General features: G+C 52.0%; 2 protein-coding genes across 4 annotated transcripts; both read right to left on the minus strand.

Moving 5' to 3' along the window:
- Window positions 1–750: 750 nt before the first annotated feature.
- On the minus strand, window positions 751–10,444 carry TMEM50B (transmembrane protein 50B). Its single transcript, XM_063180210.1, has 7 exons — window positions 10,372–10,444; window positions 5,435–5,733; window positions 4,622–4,734; window positions 3,998–4,065; window positions 3,222–3,314; window positions 2,729–2,786; window positions 751–1,393 (listed from the first exon to the last, which is right to left on the minus strand). The coding sequence occupies exons 2-7, from the start codon at window positions 5,531–5,533 to the stop codon at window positions 1,348–1,350; spliced, it is 477 nt and encodes a 158-aa protein (XP_063036280.1). The 5' UTR covers window positions 5,534–5,733; window positions 10,372–10,444; the 3' UTR covers window positions 751–1,347.
- Window positions 10,445–12,908: 2,464 nt separating this feature from the next.
- On the minus strand, window positions 12,909–15,073 carry DNAJC28 (DnaJ heat shock protein family (Hsp40) member C28). 3 transcript variants are annotated; one of them, XM_063180222.1, is made up of 2 exons: window positions 14,948–15,073; window positions 12,909–14,252 (listed from the first exon to the last, which is right to left on the minus strand). In XM_063180222.1, exon 2 carries the CDS (start codon window positions 14,200–14,202, stop codon window positions 13,105–13,107), a length of 1,098 nt encoding a protein of 365 aa, XP_063036292.1. In that variant the 5' UTR covers window positions 14,203–14,252; window positions 14,948–15,073; the 3' UTR covers window positions 12,909–13,104. The 3 variants fall into 3 exon arrangements, with proteins under 3 accessions (XP_063036292.1, XP_063036309.1, XP_063036301.1); XM_063180239.1 differs by having other exon boundaries at window positions 14,945–15,073; XM_063180231.1 differs by having other exon boundaries at window positions 14,900–15,067.
- Between the last annotated feature and the right edge of the window lie 5,843 nt (window positions 15,074–20,916).

Genomic DNA, 20,916 nt, shown 5'->3' on the forward strand with positions numbered 1-20,916 from the left:
GCAAGAAAGCTGGCAGGCCTGGAGCAAAACCTGGCCTTACTGGGTGGTGCAGGCCCTGTGCCAAAGTGAGCTGCTGTACAAAACTCACTGTTGGAGCAGCTGGGTTCACTTTTATTCTGGAAATCCCAGCAGTGAGCACCCCTGGGATGGGGATACTGCAGCTCCAAACTGGCCCCAGCTCCTGCCCCTGCAGCAATTCCCATCCAGACAAACAGTGCCCAGCCCAGCATTCCCAGTCAGCTCTGACACCTCTGAGCAGCAGCCTGCACGTGGGGAATTGTGAAAGCCTCGGGGGCCAGGGGAGAGGCAAATGCTGTAACAAGCACAGAGAACAAACCACAGAGACCTCGTGAGAAGGACTCACCCCAGCAAAGGGATCTGCAGGGACACTCCAGGGACATCAGACATCCTCAGCCTCACTTTCTGCTTCACTCCACTGAGATGAAACTGGATCTCAATAATTCATTAATGGAAACACCCATAAAATGTAATAGAAATACATTTTAACTGAGACAACAGCAGCCCTAAAACTGGGTGTGAGTCACTCCTAAAATTTATTGAAACTTGAAATTATTACAAGCTTGGACTGTGAGCAATGAATCCATCCATACCTCACTTTGTAATCAGAGAGGGAACAGGTCAGGAAAACTGATTTATCAGCAAACAGCTGCCCCTGGAGACAGTGCCACTGGCATGAGTAGCAAGACACTGCTCTGACTCATTTATTCTCCATATCAAGTACAACTGGCATCAGTTTGTTGGAGTTTTTTTATTCTAATATCAGGAAATACATTAAATACCAACTGGTATCTCTTACACTGAGCAGCATGAAATTAATTCCAAGGACTGTGGTGCCAGCAAATGTCCTTTGTGCCAGAGCCATCACAAGTCAGGAATACTTTGCTTTGCCATGCACAACCTGCTGAGTGTAGGGACTTGCTTAAAAACCCATAACCTTTTACCAAAAGAAGAAAAAAAAAATCTACTTTATTTTTACCTGAACAATAATATAAAATGTTTAAAATCGGCTCTGAGCCCGGCAGGGCTGGGCTGGCTCTGTCCTGGTTGCTCACTACTGTTCACAGAAGCCTGGACACGGGTGGAGCTGTGGAGCAGAAGCTGCAGGAGGAAGCTGGAGCCTGAGCAGGGAAGGCTGGCAGCCTGCCCTCCCCTTGGAAAGGACAGATCCTGTCCTGTGCACACATTCACAAGTGTGTCCTGGCACGGGAGGGCCTCACACAGAGCCTGGAATTGTCTCAGTCCCGCCAGGCTGGGAAGCAAACCAAGGACAAGGGACTGTGAGTTATCTACACACGAGAGCCACGTGGCAGCTGTGGGCAAGGGAGCTCAGCCCCACAGCTCTTCTGTCCTCCCAAACTTGTAGATCAGGGTGCTGAGGGGGAAAAGAGAAATAAAAATCAGACCACACATTGGGTGACTTAAACAGTATCCCTGAATCCTACCCTGTGCAATCAACAGCCCAGCCATGAAGTTTTAGTCAGATCAGGATTTGTTGGTGTTTATGTTTGATTTCCTGTGCATGGCTGGAGCTGTGGGAGCCGGCTGAAGCCCAAACACAAAAACAGCCACTCTCACAGCCCTGGTGGAGGAAAAGCCTGGGAGCTGTGAAATCCAAGGAGTCCAGAGCAGCAAGCCTCACTCTGCTGCCTGGGAACCAGCTCAACGTGGCAGGATGTGCTGGGATAAAACCTAAACAATTCCATTTCTATGAACAGATCAGAAGGAATGTGAAGCCTGGGGCAGAGAATCAGACCCCAAATGCCACAGGTTGTGGCTGCCCCGTGCTGGAGTGTCCCAGGCCAGGCTGGACAGGGTTGGAGCCACCTGGGGTAGGGGAAGGTGTCCCTGCCCAGGTGGGACTGGCTGGGATTTAAGGTCCCTTCCAACCCAAACCTTCTGGGATTCTAAATCAAAAACTTCAGGCACAAATCTGCCTCCAGCAGCTTCCCTTCTCAATCCCAGAGGGGGTTTAGGAGCTGCTGTTCCCTGCAGGAATATCCTCATTTCCCAGAGCCCATGCAGGTCACTGCAAAGCACCTGGTGTGGGGAGGAAGGAAAAGGATCAGCCAGGAACTGAAAGAAGAAAGGAGGTGAGGTGAAACTTCCAGTGACTCATCTTGGAACTGACACTGTTTAACACTTTCAGTGCCTTTTATTCATAAAACCCATGGACTGCTAAATGCATTCCACAGCTAAAAGGAGTTATTAGAGACTCCAAATCGATTTTCAACTGTTACATGACAGATTTAATAATATTATTTGAAATAAATCCAGTGTGCTGTTACAAAACACAGCAGCATGCTCTCACAAAAATGAATTCTCACTCTTTATAGCTGCAGGCTCAGCCAGTGAAGGGAAATTCAGGGAATATCAAGCACCAGAGACCTGAGCCACTGGTGTGAAACAGTCTGGAAAAGGGGAATGGGATCCCCCAGCTGGCTCTGCTGGGAGGGGAGCCAAGGGACTGCAGGGCAGAGGTGAGTGATGGCCATTGTCCAAAACCAAATTCACTGGCAATCCCTCGTGCAGAACTCTGTGCTTCCCTGAGCACCCACATCCCTGAGCTGCACACCCAGGGGAGCAGAGACAGCTGCACCAACGAGGGAGGGAGCCAAGAGCCTGGCCAGGGCAAATCAAACCTGGAATGTCAATGCATGGAAGCAGCAAAGTCCCTCTGGAAAGAGGGGAATCTGCCCAGGTAACTTACCTGAAAAATATTAATGCATTCTGGAAAAACACTGCTAATCCAGGGTACACATTAGTGTCTGCAGAGAGGAACAGAGGAAACACTCAGTGCTTTAGTTCTGATTTAAATCTGGTGGATTTAACAGGGTATTCCAGCCACTGGGAGCTGGGTTTAACAGGATATTCCAGCTACAGGGAGCTGGGTTTAACAGGATATTCCAGTTACTGGGAGCTGGGTTTAACAGGATATTCCAGTTACTGGGAGCTGGGTTCAACAGGATATTCCAGCCACTGGGAGCTGGGTTTAACAGGATATTCCAGTTACTGGGAGCTGGGTTTAACAGGATATTCCAGTTACTGGGAGCTGGGTTTAACACACTATTCCAGTGTCAATCTCAGATTACAGCCTGGATGCTGTGGCTCACGTTTCCCAGACCCCAGGCTTCCATCCCTGTGATTTCCTGCCAAAGCTGGCAAGAGCAGCACTTTGCAGAGGAGCAAGCAGGCAGACTTACTCTGTGTGACATATGCTCCAAAGAGAATCCACATGGAAGCAATGAGGGATCCAAACATCAACATGAAGCCGATGAAGAGCCAGATCCGAGCCCCTGCAGGGAGAGTGAAATGTGGATTTTTATCCACAGGGACAGAGAATCCAGCTGCTCCTCTGGGAGGATGGGACACAGGAGCTCACTAAAGGCACAACTGGAAAGGGTTAAACCCAAGGATCAAGGATAAATCCACCTGCTCAGTCATTGGAAGGAAGGAAGGAAGGATATTCCTGTGCTGAGGTTCTCTGAGCTGGAACATGAATGACACACAAAAAGCACCACAGGCCACTTCAAATGGCAGCAAATCCCTCCAAATTCACAAATGCCATGGAAAAGGCTGCTGGGATCCATGTGGGAAATAAAAAGGGAATTGTGAATGGAAGCAGAGGGGACAGCAGGTGCAGGGACACCCTCAGCAGTGACACAGGGAAATGGAAATGCTTGTGACACATCCCCAGGGAATGGCTGCTCCACAGCCACCCCCAGGCAGGAACTGGATTCTCCCAGCAGCTCTCCAGGATTTGCAGGGAAAGTTTAGGAAGCCCAGACATCCAGAAGCTGAATTTCACCAAGTTCCCTTTCTAACAAAGCCAGCACTTATCTCCAGGGTTAATTCTGTAAAACTAATTCACAGAAGTTCTCTCCTACTCCCTATCTCCTGATTACTTCTTTCACCAGGACCTGGAAAAACCCCCAGCAGGTAAATGATCACCTGAGCAGGATTTGTAGAGTTAATTTACCTGTTCTTCCTAAGCATCCATCACTGTAGCTGTCTCCTCTCACCTGTGCATTTGATACAGCATTTATCCTGGGGGCAAAAAAAGGAGATACAACAGAAAATCAATTTGGAGTTCTAAGTAAAACCCCAGCTTTTTTTTTTTTTTTTTTTTTTTTTTTTTTTTTTTTTTTTTTAACATGTGACAAATTCTGGGAAATTCCCTGGCATTCTGTCTAGTCACAAATCCCAAGTCATCCCTTTTTCTTGCCAATACTGAGTGATTCAATAGAAGTTGTTACTTTTATTTACATCTCCACAACAAGAGCCAGGCTATTGCTTCCCCTCCCATTTGAGAAAGATTTGGGCAAGGAACAGCTGTAAAACTTGTAAAAACAGAGGGAAATGCAGTGAATTGTTCCATACTGAGGTAAGCACTGCATTCTCCATCCCAGGCCAGGCTGGGCACTGGGGCTGGAGCAGCCTGGGACAGTGGGAGGTGTCCCTGCCACGGCAGGGCTGGCACTGGGTGGGCTGTGAGGTCCCCTCCCAACCCAAGCCATTCTGGGATTCTGTGATTCATCCACCCTGCCAGCAAAGCCTGGCTGCTGCTGGTGGCTCTGTGGTGAGCCCTGTCCCCAGCACTCACATGAAGAAGGCCAGGGTGGAGAAGACCCCGCAGGTGTGGAAGGCGTGGTTCAGCTGCTCCGGCTTGGGATAGACCACGGCAGCATCGATCATGATCCACCAGCCTGTGAAAAACTGGGCACAGACACACACAGGGCTGAGCCTGGGGGGCACAGGGCAGCCAGGGAAAGCAGCACTGCCTTCACTGGCTCCTAACAAGCACCAACTCCTCTGGACAGTGATGTACATGTGTTTGATGGGCAATGCCTGCACAAATCCCAACGTTGGTGTTTTCAGGGGAGTGTTTGGGAATCAGCCACACTTTCTGTTCACATTAAGGAGTGGGGTATGGATAAATTTATGCCCAGAGCAGCTGGGGCTGCCCCTGGAACCCTTGCAGTGCCCAAGGCCAGGTTGGACACTGGGGCTTGGAGCAGCCTGGGACAGGGGAAGGTGTCCCTGCCCACAGATGGGGTTTCAGGTCCCTCCCAACCCAAACCCTTCTGGGATTCTATGAAATTCCCAGTGCAATTTCTGTGAAATTCCCTCTTCCTTGTTCCCCTTAAGAACAAGAATCCAGACTCTAAACACACATGAGATGGAGACGGTGCTGAACAGAGCAGTTCCAACAGATCTAACTCTGCAGGAAATCCACGAGGAATTTCCTCTGAAGGGGAGAGATCAGAAATGGCTCACGATCAGCAACGTCACAGGCCTTGTGACAACGCTGCTGCCAAGCCCACAGTGACCCCCGGAAGGAGCAGGCTGGATTTGGGGAAGTTAAGAGGCAGAAGTGGCAGAACCAGAGGCCCAAGTGTGACAGTTTGTGGCTCACCAGCACCCCGGCCACGATGGAGGCGATGGCGTTGCGGCGCTCGCTCCAGTCGATGCACTCGCACTCCGGCCAGCGGAAATTGTCCAGGAACCCTGCCATGGCCTCAGCTCACAGTGCCCTGGGGACAGCCCACAGAGCCCTGGGCACAGCTGTCACTGCCCTGGGCACAGCCCACAGAGCCCTGGGCTCGGCTCACTCTGCCCCGGGCTCGGCTCACTCTGCCCTGGGCTCGGCTGTCGCTGCCCCGCTGTCCCAGCACTCTGTCCTGGACTCTTCCATCAACAGCAGCTCCTGAGTGCCTGAAACACAGCCAAAGGTGAGGTCAGTATTGATGCCTTCAGTTTGAGCTTTCATATTTTCCAGATTCTCTACTGCATTAGTGTGTGACTCTGAACTCCACATAAAGTGTCAGCAGTTCTCCTCACGGCTCAGTCACACAGAACAATCCTTTTCCAGCCCAGAACCAAGGACACCGCTGCAACTTCAGCCCCAAAAAGTGTAAAAACAGTGAATGGAGGAGAACAAACTGTGAGGGTGGGACTGCATCACCTGGAGCTGTAATTGTAATTAACCCCAATAAGGAAATGGAGCAAAACTCATAAAAGTGTGAAAACTCGTGACCCAGGGTCCAACTTGGATGAAGCCACAGCCAGGCTCTTGTACTGCCTTGTGCATCCTTTAAAGGCCTTTTAATAAGGGATTTATTCCTTATTTATTTATTTATTACTTCATTCCTTTAACTCTGTCCAGCCCCTGCTCTAGGCAGACTCTCAGTATCAATTAGGAACATCTCAAGATGCTGGACAACTCCCACAACTGACAATCTGGGGGCTTTGACAGAATTCAGGTTTTTTACAGAACCTTCCAGTGGAATTTGCCCCACCCATGGCAGGAGAGGAAATGAGATTGTTTTAAAGCCATCCCAGCCCAAACCATTCCATGATAAACTATGTTGAGCTATATTCACAAAACAAGCTCCCTTACACAGAACTACAAAAGAAAATCACCACACAACCCCAAAAGAAAATCACCACACAACCCCAAAGCTTATGGCAGAACTTGGTTCATAAGTCATGTCAAGGAGTCTCAATTAAACTCTAATATTTCCAGTCTCCAATCCAACAGATAATATGATTTAGTGCCTTTTTAACACAGAGAAAGAGCCCAACTCAGCAAATCAAACCCTGATTCTGAGGGTAGAGAAGGTCTCAGTGCACAGAGAAAAGGTCACAGGGAGCCTCAAATATGGGAAAAGCAAAGTTAATTAACTGACTCACAGCTGCCCTTAGCAGCATTCTAATTTGCTTTAGTATTGTCAACTCCTGCAGTTCCCAACCTGCCATAATTCATTTCCAGCCATTTGGTAAAGAATAACAAAAATGTCCTTCACAACTGTGTGACAGCACAGACTGCTGGAGAACATTTTCTGGTTAATAACAGCAGGGAGAAGAAGTGGAATAAAAATCAATCAATAAACAGTTTGTCCATGCTGCAAACACAGGTCACCTCCTGGAGCACAATCCAAAGGTTTGTCCTCCAGAAACCCACACTTGTGATGCCACTTCAAATCCCAAAGTTATTTTAATTTGTGCAGCATCTGGGCTCAGCCATCTGGTGATTCTCCTCAGGAATTCTCCTCTCACCTTTCCCTGGCAGTGGTCAGATCCCTGCTCATCCCACAGCTTTCACAGGGAATTGCTGTGCTCCTACAGAATCCCAGGGTCAGCAGGGTGGGAAAAGCCTTGGAGATCATCCAGTGCCTCTCAGGGCCACATCCAAACACCTCCTGAACACTCCCTGAGACAGGGGCTCCAAAGCTCCCTGGGCAGCCCCTGCCAAGGCCTGAGCTCCCTTTCCATGGGCAAATTGCTGCTGCTGTCCCAGCTGAGCCTGCCCTGGCCCAGCCTGAGGCCGCTCCCTCTGCTCCTGTCCCTGTTCCCTGGCAGCAGAGCCCGACCCCCCCGGCTGTGCCCTCCTGGCAGGGACTTGTGCAGAGCCACGAGGGCCCCTGAGCCTCCTTTGCTCCAGCCTCAGCCCCTTCCAGCTCCTCAGGGATTCTGCAGCCCCTTCCAGCTCCTCAGGGATTCTGCAGCCCCTTCCAGCTCCTCAGGGATTCTGCAGCCCCTTCCAGCTCCTCAGGGATTCTGCAGCCCCTTCCAGCTCCTCAGGGATTCTGCAGCCCCTTCCAGCTCCCTCAGCTGAGTTACAGCTGCTCCTGAAGCCCTTCCTCATGTTCCACTCTTAAATGGCTCCACTTTCTCTGTTCCTCTTCGGAGCTGTGTCTGTCCCTGTCCTGCAGCAATTCCTGTTTCCCCTCCCAGCTCCTCACCCACCCACACTGGAACTCTCACAATTCCTGCTGCTGTCCCATTGTGGGCTGAGGGACCTTGCCTGGGAGTGGCTGCAGGGAAACAGGGAATTATGGATTGGGCTGGGTTGGGAGGGACCTTAAAGCCACCCAGTGCCACCCCTGCCATGGCAGGGACACCTCCCACTGTCCCCAGTACCCAGCCTGGCCTTGGGCACTGCCAGGGATCCAGGGCAGCCCCAGCTGCTCTGGCACAGGGACAACCCAAAAGGGATGGGCAAATCCTCCCAAGGTATTCAAGAAATCCAGCTAAAATATCCTGGATTTAATGTGGCAGAGAACTGACACAGGGGAGGGGAGAGATCTCCCGAGGGACCTCAGCAGAGCATCCCTGGGGCATAGAGGGGCCACAAGGCAACAGTGGGCAGGGCAGTGAGAGAGGCAGAGTGTCCTGGGCTGGGGAACGAGAACGAGGAGAGGAAATGGGATTGGGATTGTGTCCCTGTGCCCCTCAGGTGATCTCCCAGCTGCAGAGCTGCCCCAGCCAGGGAGGAGCTGGAGCTGCTGCAGAGCCCAGAGGAGGCTCCAGGATGGGCAGAGGGATGGAGCAGCTCTGCTGGCAGGAAAGGCTGGCACAGCTGGCATTGTTCACCTGCACAGGAGAAGCTTTGGGCTGAGCTCAGGGTGGCCTTGCAGGGCCTGGAGGAGCCCCAGGAAAGCTGGAGAGAGACAATTGCCAGGGGATGCAGGGACAGCACACAGGGAATGGCCTCAAACTGAAAAATTCCAGGTTTAGATCAGATATTAGGAACAATTTCCTGCCTGGCAGGGTGGGCAGGGGCTGGGATGGAATTCCCAGAGCAGCTGGGGCTGCCCCTGCATCCCTGGCAGTGCCCGAGGCCAGGCTGGACACTGGGGACAGTGGGAGCTGTCCCTGCCATGGCAGGGGTGGCACTGGGTGGGTTTAAGGTCCCTCCCTACCCAAACATTCCATGACCTGTAATTCTCCATAATTCCTTAGAAAAAGAGGAAGCACACAATAAACTGCATTTTAACTCCCAGGGACACAGGGACAGCTGCCAGCCCTGCACACACCCTCTGGGGGAGGCAGATGCCTTCAGCTGGGATTTCCCACCTGGATCAAGGGGCAGGACTCATCCCAGCTCTGAACTCCACCACCCACACAGCTCCCAGGCAGGAATCAGGTACAGCCCTTGGAATTCCTGTCCTTCAACGCCCTTCCCACCATCAGCCTCCTCCCCTGTGCCAAGGGCAGGCAGGGACATTCCCCAGCCTGTCCAGCAAACACAAACACCTCTGCAGGAACCAGCTGGGGACTCTGGAGCTGGACAAGCTACCCTGGCAGAGGGCAGCGTGGAGAGCAAACCCCTGCTCTGCTGTGCAGGCAGAAAACACAACAGCAGCTCCACATTTCCACCTGAAAATCAGCTCCTCTCTCCCCAAATGAGCTGACGAACAAAATATTGAAAGCAGTTGCAAGGAAATAGGAAAAGTCTGCAAGAAGAAAAATGCCTTATGTGGAATATCATTGGGTTAGTGAAGAACAGAACTGCCTGTTTCCAAAGACAGGAAAATACAAAAGGAAAAGGGAAGAAACTTAAAGACATGAAGAATATTCAAGTTTTCCTTGAAGAAGACGCATCTTCCACAAGCAACTCCTCAGAATATCCTTTAGGTCACACATTTCCCCACATGCACAGAGGATGAAAAGAATATCAGGGGCTTATGTGAACATTTCTGTAACAGCCATTGCCGTTTTCCCACTTATTTCAGTGATTTCCTGCACTTTCACTTTCATTCTCCCTATTCCACAGCACTAATTTTTAAGTATTACAGAAAGACAAGAGCAAAGAAAGGAAATTTTAAACTAATTTGCACAAAAACAAGGATGTGCAGCAAACTTATTAAAAAGTGATATTAACTATATTTCCATTCCTTACAAAGGCCTGGGTCCCGGGCAGTGCCAAGGCCAGGCTGGGCACTGAGGAGCAGCCTGGGGACAGTGGGAGGTGTCCCTGCCATGGCACGGGTGGCACTGGCTAGGATTTAATGTCCCTCCAACCCCGACTCAAACAATTCCATGATTTATCCCTTTACACCAATGTGCAGCTCAGCCCCGGGACTCCCCGCAGCAGAGGTTCTTTAGAAGCGCTATGAAAGTTGAAAATTGAGGAGGCCGGCTACAGAACCCGTCTGGATCCCGCAATTCTCCAGGGCTGGCTCTGCCTCAGGCCCGCTCCGAGCGCATCGCGGTGCCCGCCCTGGCACCGGGGCGTGGCGGGGCACGGCGAGCCCCGAGCCCGAGCTACAGCCCCGCCAGGGGTTCCTAGGGCCGGCCGGGTACATTGTCATTTAGATAAAACACGGCATTTTCTCCGTTAACCTCCCCTACCGAGCCCGCTCCCCGCGGAGCACCGGCGGCGCGCCCTCAGGGCCGGACAATCCGCGACACGCCGGTGTCCCAGGGAGCGGCCCCGGGTCCCTCCCGGTGCGGTGCCGCTCTCTCTCTCGTCCCCCATCCCGCCCCCTGTCCCTGTCCCTGATCCCGGTCCCGGTCCCTGTCCCCGTCCCGGTGCCGCCCGGCCCGGCCCGGCGCGGCCGCACGTACCCGCTCCGGGCGAGACGCTTCCGCCTGAGGGCACCGAGCCCCTGACTGACGTGCCCTCTGCCCAATCAGAGCCGAGCGCTGCGCGTCAGCCGAGGGCCGGGTAAGGACAGAGCGGTGTGATTGGCCAATGCGGCGCCACGCGCCGTAAGCCCCGCCCACTGCTGCTCGGGCGGGGCGGGAAGAGGCGGGGCCAGCGCGCTCCCGCCTTTCCCTCAGGCCCCGCCCCCTCCCTCACGGCCGGAGCCCCTCCCGCCATGGCCGCCCCCTCACGGCCCCTCAGCCCCAGCGCCGCCGCCCCACGGCCGGGAGTGACCCCCGGGCTCCTCCGCCGCCCCACGGCAACAGCACAGTATTGTCATTCTCGTGTTGGAATAGATAGCGTTCACCCCTAAACGCTCTTACACCTCAGTCCGGTGTCTGGTTTAATGAAAATGAGCGGAATTAATAAACATGGATAAATTCTAACTCATAGGATCAATCACGGAATGGTCTGGGTTAGAAGGACAAGCAATACTGGACAAGCAATATGGGGATAACATACATGTCAATAAATGGCCATCTAAAACTGCCAAACAAATAAGTGCCAAAAGACAGATGTTGAATAAAAGCCCTGGGAAAAGAAGAGAACTGGATCAAAGTCAGTGTTTTGAGGATTAGAGGGCACATCTCACAGATGTGGAATTGAAAGAATCACATTGTGCTCAAAGTCCTCCCTGCTTCATTTTATAACCTTAACTTAAATGTACACACTGTGCTCCATCAAGCCCAGAGACACCATACTCCCTGCTCCCTCAGAGGGGCATAAGAATAAACATTTATCACGTACATATTTCTTTTACAGGGTGCCCTGCTCATACTTCTCCTTTTTTCCTCCTCCTCAGAGCCTGCTCTGTATCTCCACGTTCATCCTAAGACGTTACTGCTCTGAAACATAGAAATCCTCAGCATCTACAGTGCCTAGAGAAGGGAGGAATTTCTTCTCAGTATTTGTTTAAATCTCTCTTTCAGTTTCAAGCCATTCCCTGTTGTCCTGTGGGCAAGAAACAGATTCCTCAGCCTGAGAAAAACTGATATCTCAAACATTGTATCTTCATAATATATAAAATTATATACCTATACAATCTTTTGTCTTCATATTAAGATGTCCCTTAAGCCTTTCAAGCCACAAGGCATGTGGCCATTAAACCAACAAATAGGAAGTTCTGGGAATAAACAACGTGGTTTTGGATCTGGGATCAGCAACAGCTGCACCCTTTTTCACCGTCATAAAATAACATTTATCAAATTCAAATTAACAGTCCAGTGTCAGCCAGAAAAATTCCTTCTGAAGGCCATTCTCTCCTGGATCTTCTGTGTGCAGTGGTTGATATTCCTAGGTATTGACTAAACACTGCCCTTAAGAGCAACAAAATTATAGACAAGCCCTGAAACACTGAACTCCTCTAAACACCTGGGGAACATTAAAGTGGAAATTATTTTTTCCATCGTCACTGTAAATGTTGCAGAAGTGGATTTTTGTGCCTGGCAGGTTTTGATGGCATCAGTGCAAGACTGATTTGAAGTTCCTCAGTCAGGTCTGCCCCATTTAAACCCAAGTAGTTTTAATAAGAACATAAAAATCCCTCATTCTGCTGATTCACCCTTTATGGCACCTCTGGTATTGAAGTGCTGATGCTTCTTTGTGAGCCAAAGTGGGACGGTCCCATTTCCTGCAAACTGGTTTCTATTCACCCTTGTGCCGTGAACTGGATTTGCTCTTGAAATCTCCCACTGGATTTGTCTGAACAGCAATTCCGATCCAATTATTGCAGATCCTAATGTGAATCAAAATGTGAGATTTTTGAGAGTACCATGTCAAAGGACCTTCAGAAAAGTATCTTTAATTCACAGTATCTTTAATTAAGTTTTTGTTATAAACAAGAATAAATTATGGAAATAAACATTCATACACAGAGCTGGAAGGTGTCCCTGCCCATGGCAGGGGGTGTTCACCAATAAATAAATTTCCAAGACCTCTTTCTCTGTAAAAGATGCAAAAATGGACTTGTGCACATGCACATTCCGAGCCAAGACATCCAGAACCCTCCCTTCACAGCCAGTGAATTTACCCTTGAAGAGGTGAATATACTTTTAAAAAATATGCAGAGAACCTGCCAAAAATTCATCAGTTGTAAGTATTGAAATAAGAGAGCAAAGGTCAAACAGGGCACAGCAAGACTCCATTTTAATGTGCTTTTCTTATGCCTCTGTTTCCCCTTTGAAGTGATAAGAGCCTGTAAAAGTGATTACTGTGCTGAAGTGAAGCATTAATTTGGATTTCAGCAGAAGGAAAATGGCCTGCAAAAGAAGAACTGATTTGTTGCTGCTGTGGTTTAACCCAGCCAGCAGCTGCTCAGGGGTTGGGGAGGGCACAAAAGGTGCTGTGCAAGCCCTGCCCAGCAATAAAACCACCCTGGAATGGTCAGCACTGCCTCCAGCCAGAACCCAACACGCAGCCCCAGACTAACGATGAGAAAAATTAACTCCACCACAACCCAAACTGGCACATTTCATTTAATAATATTTAAAAGTATCTCAATTATTTATAATGCAAATGGTCATCACACAACCAAATTTCCTTCAAGTAGTGCAACAGCGTGGATTTGACATTTCCAGCGAACCTGAAATTTCTCTAGTGCTATATTTCATTAATAAAGTGCATTCAAGAACCTTGGTGAGAGGAATTAGCATGAATTATTTCGGTGCAAGTTTTAACCACCTCAAGAGAGCAGACTTCCACCCAAACCTTTCGCCCTCTTCCCCCCCGTTTTCCTTCGTGCCCGGATCAGAAACCTTCTCCGCGACAGCCTCGTAAGTCTTTCGCGCTCGCAGCATCTCCTTGTCGGTGCTGAAATGCACCATCTGCCTGCTCAGGATGGGCACCACCAGGTTGAAGTTGTCAACCCTCTTGTTCAGCTTCCTGATGTCTTCCGCGAACTGCTCGCAAACGCGGCCCCACTGCTTCTGCTCCGACAGCGTCATGGGCTCCCCCAGCTTCCTCCTGGAGGCCACGATGCTCTTCCTCAGGCGCCCGATGGTCTCGCGGATCTCCTTCTGCAGCAGGATCCACTCGGGCTGGTAGCCGTTGTCGATGAGGATCCTGTTCAGGTTGTGGGTCATGGGGTCGATGTGGGGGCTGTGCGAGAACTTCTGCAAGGGCTTCCCTTTGCCGCTCAGGTTGTCGAAGTCTCCTTTGGCCATGGACTCCTGGATGAGGTCCTCCACCAGCCGCTCCACGGCCTGGGTGATCTTCACCTTCTTGCTCTGCCGCACGTCCTGGGCCCGGCTGAGGTCGCTGCCGGCGTAGCGGCTCTCCAGGCGCTGCTGCCGGTACTCCAGCACCTGCTCGGTGGCGCGGTCCACGCGGAACTGCATGTACTGCTTCTCCCGCTGGCTCGGCGTGCCGATGCCCACGCCCTCGAAGCTCAGGTAGTGCCTGTGCTGCAGGGACTTGGACTTGAACTGGTCTTCCTCCTCCTCGCCGGAGTCTGATTTCTGTTTGGCTGCCAGGTCGCCGAGCACCACCCTGTAGGCCTCCTCCACCCGTATGAAGGCCCTGGAGTCGGCCATGCCGGAGCTGCTGTCAGGGTGGTACTTTTTGGCAAGATTGTGGTAGGAGTTCCTGACGTCGTCGAGGGAACAGCCTTCCTCCAGCTCCAGAACCTTGTAAGAGTCCTTGACGTCGTTTTCGGGTTTGTAACCCGACAACATCCTGCACAGAAATGGCTTCAGCTTCCTTGGGATCATGGCTCCCCGTCCCATCAAACAGTGCCCCATGTTGTTACTCAGCATGACACAAAGCCACTGGGGATTTCTTCACATGCAGCTACATTATAAGGAACCTGCAGACACATTTGCACGAAAATAATGTTAAATATCCTTTTTTTAAAAAAAACTTCCAGGGCATAAGTCTTATCTTTAGCCTGATGTGTTAAAGAAATCTCTACTAAAATTTACCAGTATTTTTTTCTTTTACAGACTATTATTGAAATCACAGAATCCCAGAACGGTTTGGGTTGGAAAAAGCCCACCCAGTGCCACCCTGGCCATGGCAGGGACACCTCCCACTGTCCCCAGTGTCCAGCCTGGCCTTGGGCACTGCCAGGGGTGCAGGGGCAGCCCCACCTGCTCTGGGCACCTGTGCCAGGGCCTGCCCACCCTGCCAGGGAACAATTCCTCATTCCCCATGTCCCATCCAGCCCTTCCCTCCCTAAGCTTAAAGTCATTAATTTACATTTCTAATTAGTTAGTATTGAAGTAGTAGTATTACAATGTAAATGAAAATTAATTCTCAATTTACTTTTTTCCTGGTATGACAACAGGAACACGGGTTTGTTCTGCACTGCAGAATTCCCTGGAAGCATTTTTATCACCTTTATTCTTCTACTGTTTATTTTATTGCCTTTCAGCAAACATTGTACACTGGAAATAAGCTCCATGCTGCACAATAACTGCTGAAACAAATCTCTCCCTTCTCCTCTGTACCTACATTCAGCAATAGCTCAATTTCTTATTCCCTTGGATCAAGACCTACGACCTGGTACGTTGGCAGAGGAGGTCATCACAGCACAGCAACATCTGGATCAGCACTCAGGTTACAGATTCACTAGGTCAGCCTTTGTATCCCTGCAGTTGCCAACTTCCTTCGCTGGTGCCAGGCAGGTTTATTATTCTGAATAAACCTGGAATTCAGAACAGATCGATAGCAGTGAGTGTGTCACTGTGTCAGCAATTCCAGTGATTCTGGGTTATCTGGGGACACAGCCAGGACAGCACCTCAGCAGGTGACAAAGCCAGTCCTTAGGTAAAATCAAAGTAGAAATATATAACACTAACTGGACACACCAGTTACACATCAGCCAAGTCTTCTTTATTCATGGAAATCTTTATGGAAATGCTGGATCAGTGGACCTAAAGACACAGAGAGGGCAACATCTCCTTTGCTCACTCCATCTCCAAACAAAAAACTAGGTCAAATCAACTCCTCAAAGTTAATGAAAGAATAAGCAGCATTTATGTCTTCGGCACAAACCAAATTGCCCTTCTGCCCTAACCCAAAGAAGGAAAAGGACAAGTACTTGGGACTGGATCAATCCTCGATGTTTTCAGCTGGCTTTGATCCATGTAAGGCATTAAGTCATCAGCTTGTGATAATGGAGCTCATTAACACCTTTTATTTATGACCCAGTGATTTCATTCCATCTGGGTGGCAGACAAAGATAACTACTAATTTTCATACAGCCATAAAACCCCATGTAACTACTACTTAAAGAGAATGATCAATAAACACACTTTTAAAATTCAATTATTGCTCCGAAAGTGACTTTCTCATAACTCGGTAGCCGCGATTTCAGGAAACCTGTTGTTAGGATCCATATATAGAACCCTCACCCCGCGAGGGGGCCGGCTGGGAAAGGAGGGTTACTCCAGAGGTGCGAATGCAGCGATGCCGCTGGGATTTGGGAAGGGGGATGCACTGGGCCCCCAGGAGCCAGCCCCGCTCCCTCCCTCCCTGCTCCCCGGGGTCCCGCACCTGGAGCCCGGCCCGCCCCCGCCTCACCTGCCTGGTGCCGCCGGCCGGCCCCGGGAACGGGCCGGTAACGGACCCGCAGGAAGAGGAGGGGCCGCAGGAAGAGGAGGGACGGGCCGCGCTGTGACCCCGCGCTCAAGGACAGAGAGAGGGGAAGGAGCGGGCAGGGAGGGCAACAAAGGGGCCAGACCGGAGGGTCGGGGAGAGACAGAGACAGGGAAGTAGGGCAGGCAGAGGGAGAGAGAGGGGAAAGAGTGGAGAAGGAAGGGAGCAGGGCGGGAGAGGGTCCCGCTTGTCCCCGCTCTCCGCCAGGGGGCGCCCGAGCGGCGCCGCAGCCGTGAGGGGAGGGAGCCGCGAGGGGAGATGTGCCGTGGAGGGGCTGAGGGGAGATGTGCCATGGAGGGGCTGTGAGGGAAGATGTGCCATGGAGGGGCTGAGGGGAAATGTGCCATGGTGGGGCTGAGGGGAGATGTGCCATGGTGGGGCTGAGGGGAGATGTGCCATGGTGGGGCTATGAGGGAAGATGTGTCCATGGTTGGGCTGTGAGGGGAGATGTGTCCATGGTTGGGCTGTGAGGGGAGAGGAGCCATAGTGAGGCTGTGAGGGGAGATGTGCCATGGTGAGCCTGTGCTGTGGGGCTGTGAGGGGCGAGGTGCCATGGTGGGGTGTGAGGGGAGATGTGCCATGGTGGGGCTGTGAGGGAAGATGTGCCATGGAGGGGCTGAGGGAAGATGTGCCATGGTGGGGCTGAGGGGAGATGTGCCATGGTAGGGCTGTGAGGGAAGATGTGCCATGGTGGGGCTGTACATGGTCATCACGGCTCAGGTGGGCTGGGGAGCTCTGCATGGAGGCAGCAGGGAGTGGGAGCAAAGACAGGGAGTGGGAGAAAAGACAAACCTCTCCCAGTTAAGGCTGCATCTGTGATTGAAGTACTTGCTGTGAGAGCAGTGAGGACATGTCTCACCTCTGCCAAGCTGAACAAATTGCTGCAAAGAGAGGGCTGATACCCAGCAGTTCCTGGTCCAAAATGGAAGCTCTTCATCCCACTGCAGCTCAACAGCTCACGGTTTTCCTTCCTGTGTGTGAACCCAGGGGCTGACAGAAGTCAGGCTGGTAGAGCTGCATGTAGAGCTGCCCCTGTTCATTTTTCCAACAGGAAAATGTTTTGTGAAATCAGGAGGGCACAAAGTGGTTGTTGTTCCTGTGCTGCCCGTGGGTTATCCCTGTTCCAGAACACTGCTGCATGCACCTTCCTGCTGGAGGTGTCTGTCTTCAATGTCCCAGTGGGAAGAGAACAAATAGTAGGAAGATGAACTAAACAAACAGGAGTGTCCAGGGCAGATGACACTGACCCAGGGGATAACAAGAGTGCCTGGGAGCCTTCCAAAGGGAAGATGCCACCGAGCTCTCCCCAGGGGCCAAGCAGAGTGACCAGGACGCATCCCAGGGCCAGGACTACCACAGGAAAGAGCTGTCCCAAGGGGAGAGTGACAGGGACGAGGAGCTGTCCCAACAGGATAACAGCAGCAACAATGAGCTTTGCCAAGGAGGTGGCAAATATGACAAAGAGCTGTCTTTGGGGAAGACAGTAATGTCCGAGACATGTCCCCATGGAAGCAGATGAGGACAAAAGGCTCTCCCAGTGGGAACCAGATGAGGACAAAGGGCTCTGCCGAGGGGCACAGGGCACTTCCAGGGATCTGTCCCAAAGGAGGCAAACAGTGCCCAGGGAGCTGCTGCCTGTCTGGAGGAAGCGGCTCCCTCGGTCCATCTGTGCTGGAGAATGACTGAAATTATTGAGAAAATGGACAAGGAGAAGGGGACCTCTGATTCTCCCTTCTTTCTTTTCCACACCAAAGGAGACTGCTGCAATGGGAAAAGGAATTGTTCATGGTGGAGCTGCCCTGCAGGGCTCCAGCCCAGAGGAGAAGCCTGCAGGACATCAGGTGTGGTCCCACCTGCAGGTTGGCACTGTTTCAGGAGTGGGAAAATTGGAGAGAAAACAGATGATCCAGAAGCACGCTTGATGTGTCTCCTCTCCCTCAGCACACTTGGAGGAGGTTCTGGATCAGTGATGCAGGGCAAGCCTAGGAAATCAGGAGGAGCTCTGATTTTACCCCTTGTGGGAAAGGAGAGGGGCTTTTGTGCCCAGCTGAGGCATGCGAGTCGTGCAGGAGCTGCACAACCATTCTGAAGTTTTGGACCCAGATGTTGGTGTTTCCCTGATGCTGCTCAGTTTTGCTTCAATGTTTCCACAATCATGAAGAGGACAGGAAACAAATTTGAAAGTTTAAAAAGAATGAGAACAGCAAGTGACAAAAACTGTGTAAGTATTTTATAGCATAGTTTTTCTTTTTGTAATTCTTTTGTAAGTAGAGATGCTGCTCCTAACTACCTCTTTATGACTTTTGAGCAACATGTATTTCTAATTATGGCTTTCTAGTATTTGTTATGGCTTTTGAGTTCCATGTATAACCGACAGGAGTAGTTTTCTCTCCCAAACAGCCTCAAACACTCGTTTCTTTCTCCCAGAGAGGCTGAGCCCCGCGTGGTTCGTGTCCCATCGCACACCCCTGGCCCCGGTATCAGCACAGGGGATTTGGCTCGGGGGCAGCCGTGTGGCGATGCTGCCGCAGCCCAGCCCAGCCCCTGGGGACACAGGCACACGGTGTCGGGCCCTTTGTGATGTGGGACGTGGTGGTGGCCAGAGAGCCTTGTGACATCAGGGAGCCCCGGCCTGGCTGAGGGTGTCTAAGGGGCGCAGAGCCCTGCGGTGCCCAGTGGCAGGAGAGCCGCTCTCTGTGCAGGAAGCAGCTCCCTGTGTCTGTCTGCACTAGAGGACAATGGAAATTACTGAGAAAATGAACAAGGAGAAGGGGAACCCCAACTCCCACCCTGCCCAAGGCCAACTGTTGAGTGTGCAGAGGAGGATGAGAGTGAGGGATGAGGCAGAAAGGAGATGCCAGTGCAGGGACAGGGCCAGGACCTTTGTCCTGCCGAGGGAGCCGTCTCCATCCCATGCCTCCTCATCCTCCTACTGCTCCTCGCTGATGCCCATCAAGCTGCCACCAGTGCACCTGGGGCAGCCAAAGGTAGGACCCAGAAAGCCCAAACACCTCAAGGTCCCACAGATGCAGCTCGGGCAGCCGCAGGCAGTGCCACAGGACAGCTGGAGCCAGGCCCTGTCCCTCTGTGGGGACAGACTGCCACCCCTGCCACCTCTGCCAGCGCTGTCACCGCTGTCACCACTGCCACCCCTGCCCTGCCTGGTGAGCCCCAGGGACGCTCAGAGCCGGGGCACAGAGCTGGGGAGCGCAGGGGAGAAGGAGCCCCAGCCCTGCAGCCCCTGTGCTTGGCAGCCATACACCCCCGTGCCCAGGGTGCTCTTGCCCCCGCTCAGGGTGGCCCAGGAGGGCACAGCCCGAGTGTCCCCGAGCTGGCAGCTGCTGCCTGTGCTGCCCATCCCCTCGGGGGCTCGAGCCATGGGGCGCAGCCTCACGGGCACAGAGCTGGAGAGACAGAGCAATGACAACGAGCTGTCCCACGGGGAACATGGCAGCGATGAGGAGCTGTCCCTGGTGAAAGAGGCCATCGAGAGCCTTACAGGGGACAGCAGCACTGACCCACAGCTGTCCCCAGCGGAAGAGGCCATCGAGCTCTCTCTAGGGGACAGCAAGAGTGGCCTGGAGCTGTCCCCAGTGGAAGATGACAGTGAGCTCTTTCCAGTGGACAGCACAAGTGACCAGGAGCTGTCCCCAGTGGAAGATGACATCGTGGTGGTTTCAGGGGATGGCCCAGCTGATGAGGAGCTGTCCAAAGTGGAAGAAGCCATCGAGGTTGGTCCAGAGGACAGCACAAGTGACCGTGAGCTGTCCAAATTGGAAGAGGCCATCAAGCTCTTCCCAGGGGAAAACAGCAATGACGAGAAGCTGTCTCCACTGGAAGGTGACAATGGGCTCTCCCGAGGGGACAGCAAGAGTTACAAGGAGCTGTCCCTGGGTGAAGAGAAGCATGAAAAAGAGCTGTCCCAGGGGAACAGTGACAGTGACAAAGAGCTGTCCCAAGGGGTTAACTACGAGGATGAGAAGCTTTCCCCAGCAGACGTCAAATGTGAAACAGAGCTGTGGTTTGGGGAAGACTATGATGTCCAAGACATGTCCCCGTGGGAAGAGGATGACAACAAACAGCTCTCCCATTGGGAAGAACACAAGGATGAAGAGCTCTGCAATTGGGAACAAGATGAGGATGAAGAGCACTCCCATTGGGAAGAACACGAGGATGAAGAGCTCTGCTGTTGGGAAGAATGTGAGAATGAAGAGTTCTCCCATTGGGAAGAACATGAGGATGAAGAGCTCTGCAACTGGGAAGAACGTGAGGACAAAGATCTGACAAGGAGGGCCCTGCTCGGTGGTATGGACCGAGATTCAAGCTTGTCACCTAGACTGCCAGTGGAGAGAGTGTCAAGGCTTCAGATGGTGCTGGATTGGCTGGAAGCCAACTTCCCCAACGATTATGATGCTGAGGAGGAGGAAGAGCATGAAGCTGACAGACACCAAGGACTGTCCAATCTGAACTGGTGCAAGGAGAAGGTGGAGGCTCCCAGGCAAGAGCTGTTGGACTCCATGCCATCTATCAATTTCAATGCTGGTGACAATGTGCGTTCCAAAGGAGTTCCAGTGGTGTCTCAAGGAGATGAAGCCATCCAGAACAACAACTGGAACAAACCCTTGGGCTTGGTGGATGATGAGGACCCCCTGGAAGGACCCAGCTGTTCCAGGCATGTGGGCACAGAGGTGGCAGCAAAGCCAGCCTGTGCTGATGAGCCCAGTCCCTCTCCTGTCCTGGAGGGTCCCACAGGTGCCAAGCTGGCAGCTGCTGAGGAGGAGGAGCCCCTCAAGCATCTTGGTGTGGAGGTGACAGAGGCACAGAGCCAGCACTCTGAGAAACGTCCCTCCTGCTTCAGGCAGGTGCTGCGG

Source organism: Melospiza melodia, chromosome 2 (assembly GCF_035770615.1).
Source record: "Melospiza melodia melodia isolate bMelMel2 chromosome 2, bMelMel2.pri, whole genome shotgun sequence".
Taxonomy (NCBI): Eukaryota; Metazoa; Chordata; class Aves; order Passeriformes; family Passerellidae; genus Melospiza; species Melospiza melodia.